General features: G+C 41.5%; 1 protein-coding gene across 1 annotated transcript; it reads left to right on the plus strand.

Annotated features, from left to right (window-relative positions):
• Positions 1–645: 645 nt before the first annotated feature.
• On the plus strand, positions 646–10,453 carry LRRC31 (leucine rich repeat containing 31; the record flags this gene model as incomplete). The annotated part of the gene is made up of 9 exons (XM_079539639.1): positions 646–925; positions 2,131–2,280; positions 2,657–2,824; positions 4,539–4,706; positions 5,372–5,539; positions 6,305–6,472; positions 7,524–7,691; positions 8,900–9,067; positions 10,134–10,453. 9 exons carry the CDS (start codon positions 646–648, stop codon positions 10,451–10,453), a joined length of 1,758 nt encoding a protein of 585 aa, XP_079395765.1.
• Between the last annotated feature and the right edge of the window lie 122 nt (positions 10,454–10,575).

A 10,575-nucleotide genomic window follows, 5' to 3' on the forward strand; every position in this document is an offset into this window, starting at 1 on the left:
CTGTGAGCAGATCTCTGCTGGAGAAAGGGGTCACAGCAGCTTCAAAGTCAGCAAATGATGATACAGCAAGTGTGGTATAAAGAAAGAAGGAAAGAATGCATATGAATTGTTACAAAGCCAAACTTCAATTTACCTGTCAATTAGTCATTGAGACTAAGGTCATCATAGCACTGAACTCTCCAAACAAGTTGACTGGGATCCTTATTTTTTCCAGCATTGGTGCACTCCCAGGAGTCCTTGTAGTCCCTATTGCACACCTCACCTTCCTGACAGCCAGACTAGCCTTTGGCATGGGTCACTTGGGTGCCAAACTTACCTGACATAGGAATCTTTAATTTGGCCATAGGGAATGCAGCAGCTTCAGCCCTGGGTCTCCCAGTAGCCAGGTGGGGTAGCCTTGAGAGCAGTCTGTGTTAACAAAGCAGCAGAAAGTGAATCTTGGACCATGTCACAGTGGGACCAGTGAGTCTGCTGTGTGGATACTGAGCATTACCAGGTCCTTCCAAAGGAGGAGATAAGAGCTCAGAGACTAGTTCACTAAACAGTGACACTGATATTGGCGTGGAGGGAATGGTAGGAAATGGTCAGTGCATCTGCTGTTATGAAAGAGGGTGTGCAAGAGTGTTGCTAAAGATAATTCCTTCTATGTCTGCTGATCTGCTGAAAGGAGACACACAGAGTTGCCAGAACAAGAGTGAGGAAGACATCCCAAAGAGTTCCCCATTTGACTTTGTTATAAAACAGTTCCAAGGGAAGAGATCCTCTTCTGGAAAAAGAAAAGAGCAGCCTTCAGCCATCCAGAAGTTCTTCAGTGGCTTTGACTTTGGGAAATCAGAAGGCAAGGAAAGACAAGAAGTTGAAGAAACAGAAATAAACAACTGTAGAGCTGATGATCAGAGTGAGAAGGAAAATCTCTCAGTAGAAGGTAATGCTGATACAATGAACAAATCCATGTGGATGCATTTTAATTTCATTTACTTTTCTTGCTGGACAGAAAGTTATATTTTACTGCCTGCAATATATCCTTTAGCCAGAATTTGCTTCTGACTGAAACACTATTGAGGATGTGCCCTCTAGCATGATAGGTGCTGAGCAAGGAGTGGGGTCTGTGCTGCCGAGGAGGCATAAAGCTTTTGTGTGACCTCCCTCTTGATCTCCAGTGTGAGAGGTCAGTGCTGGAGGCAGCTTATTAGTTGCAGAGCTTATTTGGTTTCAAAGCCAAGCTTTGAGCAGTAGCTTGGCTTCTTGTATTTAAGATTGGTCTCTGCCCACCCTGCTGCTAAAGCAATCTGAAGGCAGCCAGAGCAGATGTTTCCTACCCCTTGACACCTGTGAGGGGGAGGGCATGGAAATTGATTGTGAATGTTATTTTGTTCATACAAGAGCATTCTCTACACACCAGAGAAAATGAGGCTATTCTTACAAAGGTGTTGGAAGGTGAGGTTTAAAACCCCATTCTCTGATCTAAGAGTTCTGGGAAAACAAGGAGAGGACAGCTACTGTGAGTGGGATTACTGTTCTGTGTACCTTTTGGTGTTGGGTTTTTTTTTTTCCTTTTCATTTATGGACATTAGATGAAACTGCTGATTTATTAAAGGGTTTAGTGAATAATACAAATGAAACTTTCCTTGCTGTACAAACTACATGGAGGAAGAAGGTAAGAAAAGCAGGAAGCGCATTGCACAGACAATGTATGAAGTGAACACAGGCTGTCATAAAGCAGGAGACGATCACCACACAATTGCAGGGCCGCTCTGTTCTGACTGATTCAGTACAGGCTGTACTCCAGCCGTGTGGCACACGGGCACACAGAGGTGGTTAAATGACTTGTGTATCCAGAGCAGCTGCAGTCTGGAGTTTTGCAAGAATTTCACGTGCTTGAATGAGTAGGGCAAACATCCTGAGCCACTGGCATAAGGCAGCATGGAGGCATGAAAAAAAGATTCTTTTCACATTGAGCATCAGGAGCTTTGTACTGATCTGACCTATCTTATCATTCAGGTTGTTGGTCCATGCTGATCGAAATTAGAGGCTGGTTTACTGGCAGCTTTAGTTTATTTCCTAAAGTCTCCACCTGGCGCTCTGGGTTGGTTGCATTGGTAACCAGGGCTGTGTTTCTTTGTTACTCAGATGAATCTTCACAGCTGATTTCTGAAGCAGAGTCACCATCTGGTGAGCAGAGATTGAACCAGTTCATGCAGAAACTGGGAAAGAAACCCAACAGCAAGAACCTGGATCTCAATAATTGTGCATTAAGTGCAGCAGATGTAACAGAGCTGGGTAAATATGTATTTTATTCAGCTAGACACTTCGTGTATTTCTTTGATTCTGATTTGCCTATTCAGTTGTTCACTCCTTTCCTTTCCCTTTCTTTTATCTCAGGCTGTATTTAAGATTTCATTTGGTGGTCCCAGGTCCCTGAGGAACATTAATAAATAAATTGCATTAATTATGTAATATATAGAAATATTAAAACCATGCAAGACTGTGCAGCAGGAGAATACCTTCGTTCTCAGGCTGCAGATAAGAAAGCTGAGATACAGATTGCCATGATTTTCTAATGTTTTAGAAAGCATATCTGTATCAAGATGTATGGACATCCAGGGTTTGCACATGATGTACAAACAGTACTTTTTTTTTTTTCTTTTTTCCTCAGCTTCTTTACTGCCATTTCTCCCAGAGCTGGAAGAGATCTGCCTGTCCTGGAATGGTTGTGTTGGAGGGACTTTGAAAACCCTCACTGCTCAGTTCCATCATGTGAACCTGCTAAAAGTCCTTCGACTTAACAACTGCAGGCTGTCAGCTGAGGATGTCACCTGCTTAGGTACAAGCATTTATGTTTGCTTTCAGACAGCTTGGGTGTAATGTAATCCATCTTGTCTCTTCCTGCATCCTATCCCTGCTGCTTCCACCCTGGGCAATATCAAGTCCCACTGCAAAACACTGGGAAGACCTTGGGGTTGTGAGTGACCTTGTACATTTGAATAGCTGTACTGAGTTCATAGCTCAGGGCACAGAGCTTTTGTATTCAGAAGGCAACAGAATTCAGTCCCATTGGCAGAAGAACATGTTTTCCATCTGGATTAGGATTTTTTTTGCTGTCTTTAATATCTAATGGTAGACAGCAAAAGTGAAAAAAGTTTTCAGTGATCATAGGGTCAGTTTAGGACTTTGTGCTGCAGGACAGATGCAGTGCTTGTCACAGAATATTTGTTAGTCTTTGGAGGAGTCTTAAAACCAGCAGTGCTGTCTTAGAGCTTCATAACTTGTTTTTGTAAGTTTGGAATAAGCTTATTCCTCTGCTTACTTCTTTGCTTGGAGTGCTTGCAGCCCTGCTTTGTGCAGAGCATGGATTTAAAGGTTTTAAAGTTGGTGCTGTGCACACAGCTCCTAATGCTGAGTCACTTACCTCTGGGCCTGGAATTTACTGGTAGGGTGGGCCTGTGATACGTGTCTGAAAGAAGGGCAAACTCAACCAACTGCGCTGTTCTGTAAGGTCATTGCTCATTTTGCAAGTTCTAAAAACCGGTCTGAGTTAAAAGCTTTCTTTTTCCCTATCATTCGAATCCTTTTTTTCTTTTTTCAGGAAATGATCAGACGTAACACGTATGCTAGTAGCTCAAAAGTAGGTGATGCTATCTGTTGGGGAAAAAAAACATTTTTGTATTATAAATCTTTTGTGAAGTATTAGTTAAGAAAACATAGAGACATGAAAAATTATTATTTAAATACAATTAACGGTTTCCGGGTTAATTATGAGACTTTGGATCAAGTACTGTAAACTGCATTTGCATATTGGCTGATTAGATTATTTATTTCAAAATACACATCTGCCTCATCTCTCTGCAGAGGAGTTTAGGAAGTTGGAGTTTGCAGTGGGACATTAATGTTAAAAGCAGCACTAACACAGTTCCGATTGGCTGCTGTGTCAGGCCTGGAAAAGGCCAGTTTTTGAGAATACAATAAGAATCAGTGCTGTCTGCCTTGAAATCTTGGGAAGCTGGTTTGTTTCAAAGCGATGCTTCCCTTGATTCCTTATGAAGTGAGCTGAAAAATCCTGCTGGAAACAAACCCCTGAGAAATAGCTGTGAGAAAACTTCTTTCATCCCATCCCAGATGTCCTGTGGACACGGTATAGAAGACACTGGAAGTATGCCAAGTAAAAAAAGGCAGAACTGTACAGGACAGTAAATTCAGGCTTGTAACTTGCATTGATTTCCCTGTAGATGAGACTTTCTGGGCCATGGCACAGGTCTGCAGTGTTGGTCATGCAGTCTGATGAGTGTTTGGGAACCTGGATAAATACCAGGTCTGTGTGCACTGTGATGGTAACTTGTGTTCTGTTTTGCTCCTTGGACAAAGTGAGGATTTATACAGCGTGGCTGCACTGGAATGCCATACACCAATTTACCTATCAAATAACCCAAATTACAGTTTGAGAATCAAGTGGGTAACTTTTCTCTGTGTATTCAAGGCTGTATTTTTGTTTTCCACTGAAATAGATATCTAGAATGAATCATCTTGGACTTCTGTTACAGGAGAGGCATTTGAAATTGTTCCTCAGCTTGAAGAACTGGATTTATCATGGAACAGCAATATAGGTGGCAAACTATCACTGCTGACAAAAAAACTTCAGAAGGGATGCAAGATTAAACTCCTGAAAATTACAGATTGTAACCTGACGGCCAGAGATGGAGAATCCCTCGGTGTGTGCATCCACATAGCTGGACTGAAAGACTGGCTTCACAGAGATGCAACTCCGTTGAGTTAGATGATGGCTGGTTGGAGGTCCATCTTAGTAGAAAGCTATTCATTTCAAGCTTTGTGTTATAGCAGTATTTACCAGACAGTAAAAAAAGGCCTGAGGGATAGGAATTTGAATTGGCATCCAGTTGCCACCTCTCCCCTCTTTCTTCTTATCATATCTTAATCTTATGTGGTCTTTTGATCTGATGGAGTTTCTTAAGAGATTCTCTCCCTCAAGAGAAGTGCCTGTGCTCTGTTCTGATCTTTACTGTGGGAGATGGCTCCCATGCCACATGCAGTCCTATATCTTCTCATTAGAAATGTTTCTTTCTCTTTGTATTCCTGCTTTTTATTCTCCTGCATTTTTCTTACTGTCTTCTATTTTTTTTTTTTTTTTTTTTTTGCAGATTTCTTTTTCTATATGGGTTTTGACTGATTTTCTTGATTTCTATCTAATCAATGTTTTGCTGTATTTTTGGTAGAATAGGAACCTGGAAAGTTTAAATCACATGTATAGGCAGATCCAGCCTGCCTTTTCCTGTTTGTCATCATGCTGTTCTTTTCTAGGGCTCATCTGTATGTTCCAGACAATTACCAATTCTAGTTTTCTTTTTTTTCTTGCCAGCTGAAATACTAAATGTGCTCCCAAACCTTGAAGTATTAGATCTCTCTATCAACAAACACATTGGCTGCAGCATGAAGGTCATTGCTCAGGATCTGAGAAATGTACCAGGCCTCAAGGAGTTGAACTTGCACATGTGTGGATTAAAGCAGGACAGCCTCCAGGGCTTAGGTTAGACTTCAGACTCAGAAAGTCTTTCATTCTGCATAAACTGTACATCTGAAACCCATTTCAGAAAGGCAGCGCGGTAGACTTTTGCTGATGGTCTGTCAGTATCAATGGACAATGGTTATTTGCTGCTTGAGGATTGATAAAAGACTACAGAGACTTTATGCAGGAGTAGCATTTATCTTCCCCGAGTTCAAGCATGTGAAAGTCAGTGGGGAGAGTCACCTTCCACACCATTTATCTGAGACACATCTTAGGGTAGATTAATGGCTCTCTGGACGCGCTTCCTCCCTCTGCAGACAGAACATAGACAAGGGCACAGACAGTCTAGCTAACTTCTGAAGGCTTAATCCTACTTTCAGAGGGGAATCCGAACCTGCCATTATCACTTAATGACTGTCCGGTGAAGCCATACGAAATGGGCTTATTATCTGTGCCTCTCCCTCCTGGAGGTCTTATCCGTAAGACAAAACAACTGGCACTAATTAGCACTTCCAATAGCCTTTTCAGCAAAAAGCTGAGGATTGAATGGATCTGGGGATGAATTAACCTCACCTTCACCTGCTCTTTTAGAGAAGAATGGAGTAGCATGGGTGCAGAAGCTTTGCAGTGTTACTGTGTCTGCTGTGATTATATGCTGAAGCTTAGTCTAAAAGCTTTGCCTTCGATACTTTGTGCAGAATCTGACATTAAAGTAAATGAATGTTGAAGCTGTGACCCGTGCTATTGTAGTAGTCAGTGACCAGCCTGCTGTCGTTTCCTTTTCAGACACTGCTTTACAGCACCTTACAGCACTGAGAAAATTAGACATATCGTGTAACAAAGAGATTGGTGGTGGCTTTAAAGACTCAGCAGCTCATTTGGCCAGCTTGAAAAATCTCGAAGTCCTTGACCTCCACCAGTGCTGTGTAACAGAAGAAGACGTGACCGTTTTGTGTAAGGATGTCTTGAGGAAATGATTTAAGAATGTATGGTTTTCACTTCTGAAAATACTTCAAAGGCGTAAGAGATTCTGTGTAACACAGTCTAGCAGATCTCAGTTCATTTTTTGTGAGGCAGCTCTGCAAGTGCAGCTCAGGGGATAGCTTCCTTGATCGATGTGGAGTGGGGGTTTTTTTCTATATCAAAAGAAGTCCCACAGTGGCCGATCCCATGCGGAACTAAGGGCTTCAAACTGCCATGATTCAGACCCATGATGTGAAGGTAGGAACCACCCCCAAATCCTGTTGCTGAGGATTGGTAATTTGGGAAATGTCCAAGCAATCTCACTGCTGGTATTGGCATGGATCCGAGGCTTTTATGTGCATGCTAATACAACTGCCTAAAATTACCTCAGTGAGCTCAGAAGTGGAGAATGATGTTGGTCTCTAACTCCTAAGTACTATTACGAAGGAAAACACTTCTCCCATTCAATCAGTGGGACAGCTTATTTATTGTGTGCATTATCATAACTTTTTGATATTATTGATGAAAAGCTTTTACTTTTTAGAACAGCAGAAAATCACGGCTCAGAATCCATATTGTCTAAATCTTATTTGCCACTGTGAAGAAGGCGATTTGAAAAGCTGCTGATGAAGTACTGGGAATCATTATTATTAAAATCAATTGTTATTTTTAATATTTATTCTGCACATACTAAAATCAATAGAGAACAATCACATTAATACAGAGTGGTTGAGGTTAGCAGTGAAGACTTTTAGAATTAATCCTCCCTCTCGTTTAATATTCAATTCCCAACTTCACCTGGAAAATGCTGGCAGGAAATTGTGTCCTGACAACCTTCAACACAGTGTCTAATGATACCTAATTTCTTAAGCATTCCTGCAGAAAATGACAAGCAAGAATTACTCAAAGTATGTTTGAGTATCAAAACTTGGCCTTGACTTCTGGGTTGGTTTCTAAAGACAAGTAGTGATGTCAGTCAAATATACTGACATATACGACATTAGTTCTGTATCAGTGACTCAAACACTTCATGTCTTCAAAGCCCAGGTGATACCTTTACTCTCCAGTCTTCAAGAGCTGAATTTATCCTGGAATAAAAACATAGGAGTCTCATCTGATCCTCTTCTCGGCAGACTCAGATTTTTACCGAAGTTGAGATCTGTGGCCATCAGCAATTGTGGATTAGGCAAGGAGTCCTTTTCATCACTGGGTAGGAATGCTTTTTTAAAGTGTGTCTATTCTCAGGGTCTCCCTGTGGGATCAAACACTTCATTCTCTGTTGGCTGAACTCCAAAAACAATGGTTACATTACAGTGCAGGTCCTGAGCGGAAAAGTAATTGTCGCTTTCTCCTCTGGTTTTGCCTTACGATGAAGCCAGTGTTTCATGGGACCTGGTTGCAAGGGAAGGTCGTTGTATGTCTTCCCATTTCACCTGACTGAATGAAGTGCTTTTAGTCCTTTATCTGTTAGTGAGCTTTCGTGTACTTCTTATTATTGGAAGAGAAGGCAGCAGAACAAAACTCATATTATGCTGGAATTGCAGTTTTACTGTAAATCTGCATTTGCAGTTTATTAAGGTCAAGATTTAAGGGTTTGTTTTGCTCTCACTACAGATAAAGTAGAAACTTTCTGACTTACAGTGAAGTGTGGGGCAATGGAGGAGCTGTGAAAATGACTGCAGTAGTGGAAAAGATACTGCACAGCCAATGAAGAAAAGCCCAACTAACACAGGATATGTAAATGCAACCTCTTTTGCTTACTTATTGCAAATCTCAGTGGATTAGTGGCTGCACTGTTCGTTTGATAGGAGTTCCATATGGCACACAAAACCTACTACAGAGGGATCTGTTAGAATGCATTGTGCATTTGCTGTGTGTTTGATACCCTTTATTAGTGACACTAAACCCTGAGTGAAACTTGGCTGCCTTTAGCAGAAGCAGCATCAAGCTGAACTGATCTGCAGAAAGAGTGCCATGTTTATGTCATTCCAGTTATGGAAGAATGGCACATGGAAATCAGTGCTGTCAAAGATACACTGCGTTTCACCTTGAATGGTGAATTCACTGCCAAAAATTTCTGGGTTTAGGTGAATTCAAAATGTTTTTAAAGTGTGCCGTTGTATTAAATTGACTTCAGTGGAACAAGGTTAAGTCAATAATGCAAACAGAAAGGAAAGAAAGCTCTTCTGAGATTCCTTGAAGAGTCTGTAGACAGGCCCTTGTTGCACTGTTTAATGAACGCAGGAGAGACTTTTTTTTTTTTTTTGTCTGACTTTTATTAGGACAAAATAAGTCATTTTAAGCATAGATAGGCAGCCTGTCAGGAGCCTATTGGCAGGTGACTTGCTGGTGAGGTGTCTGTTGAGGCCACGCTGTTTTCTCTTAGTAAGCAGAAGTTGCTGGTCTTAATCTTTTCAGCTGAGGCTGCCCTTCACCTTCCTGAACTGGAGATATTAGACCTTTCTTGGAATAAGTGCGTTGGTGGAAACCTAAAGCTGCTTTTGGGAGCACTAAAGCTTGCAACGGAGATTCAAGTGTTAAGACTGAGCAGCTGTAACTTGGTGGCTGAAGATTTGGCGCTTCTAAGTACGTATAACATGGCATTTACAAGCAGTCAAGGAGCCAGTGCACACAGACCACAGTTCAGAAGGGACTTGTTCCATGTGCTGAGCACGTTTTTGGACAAATCAAGTGAAAAGATGGAAAATACAGCACTGTTTTTCCCGGAAAGTATTTTCATTTTGCTGAAAGCTCTGTGTCCCAAACATGCACAATGCAAAGACTGAAATGGATAAAAATGCAAAGAATCATCTTAGCAGTCTTATGTGTTTATACAAAAATGCAGCATATGGAAAAAATGTATGGTTCAACCCTGTTTTTTATATCACGTTTTTCAACCTGCCTCTGAGGAGTTCTGTTTTGCTCAGTTACTCTTTTCGGGTCAGTGATTGATGAGAAATGTACATGCTGACAGCCAGTAAGGCAGGCACTACCAGCTCTCAGTCCATTAGGTGTGTTTCTGGAGTCCAGCTGTGGTGGGAGAATTAAAATGGAAATATTTTAGCCCACTTCTCAGCAGCTGCTAAAAACGCTGGAAGATGGGAACCCAATGAAGGAATGAATTTCAGAACTGTTTCGAAAACCTGTTCATTTTAAAGGCATCCTTATGATTCTGTGGGCCTGACTCGTGGGTTTTGAGCGTCTGAGATTGGCAATAGCTGTGTGATTGCTATCAGGGCCCTGTAACCTGGAGGCTGGTGAGAAAAAGCCTGAATATTTTTGACTTTACAAACATCACCCTTGACAGGTGGCTCTTTTGTTGAATATCCATTAAGGATCTCAGCTACCTTTAGGGTATATTAGGCCCATTACCTTCCCACAGTGAGAGGTGGCCGTTGTAATCATGCAAACTCACCGAGTTTTGCTGTTCTCCTAAATCTCCCTATAAAGCCTTCCTGTCTATTTTAATTGGCACCTGTCATATCCTCCAACTGACTTCAAGGTCTTCGGGTTGCCGTACAGTTTTATGTTTGAGTTCCGCTGTTTGACTGCCTAAAGACTCTAAATAACATGGTATTAAAATACTCATCTTACTTACAAGCTTTTAAAGCAATTGCCAGGGTGTATTGATTATGTTTGTTATTTCTTGCAGCATTACTGTCACACGATGGCCACCTAGCCAGGTTACAGAAGCTGGATTTGAGTTACAATAACACCATCTCTGATGAAGGGTGGATGGCTTTCTGTCAAGGCTTAACAGTATTCAAAGAACTCTCAGAGCTGGATGTCAGTCTTCGTCCATCATCCTGCCGTGCCTGTGGGACGTGGTTCAGTGAGTTGTTAGCAGCACTGACAAAGCTGCCTGCATTGGCAGAGCTGGGGATGCAAAGATGGGTCCTTTCAGAATCGCAGCGTAAACAGCTGGAAGGCTTTAATCGAGACAACAAAAGAAACATTCGTTTTGACTGTTGATGGAGGTTGGAGGTTTCTGGAAAGCCTTTCACAAGCAACATATGAACTAAGTATTGTGTGTCTCTCACTTAGAAAACTGCTTGAAATAGTTCCAAATTTATATAAAAAACAGTTATTTAACT

The sequence above is a fragment of the Tetrao urogallus genome, assembly GCF_951394365.1.
Source record: "Tetrao urogallus genome assembly, chromosome: 9".
In the NCBI taxonomy this organism is placed as follows: Eukaryota; Metazoa; Chordata; class Aves; order Galliformes; family Phasianidae; genus Tetrao; species Tetrao urogallus.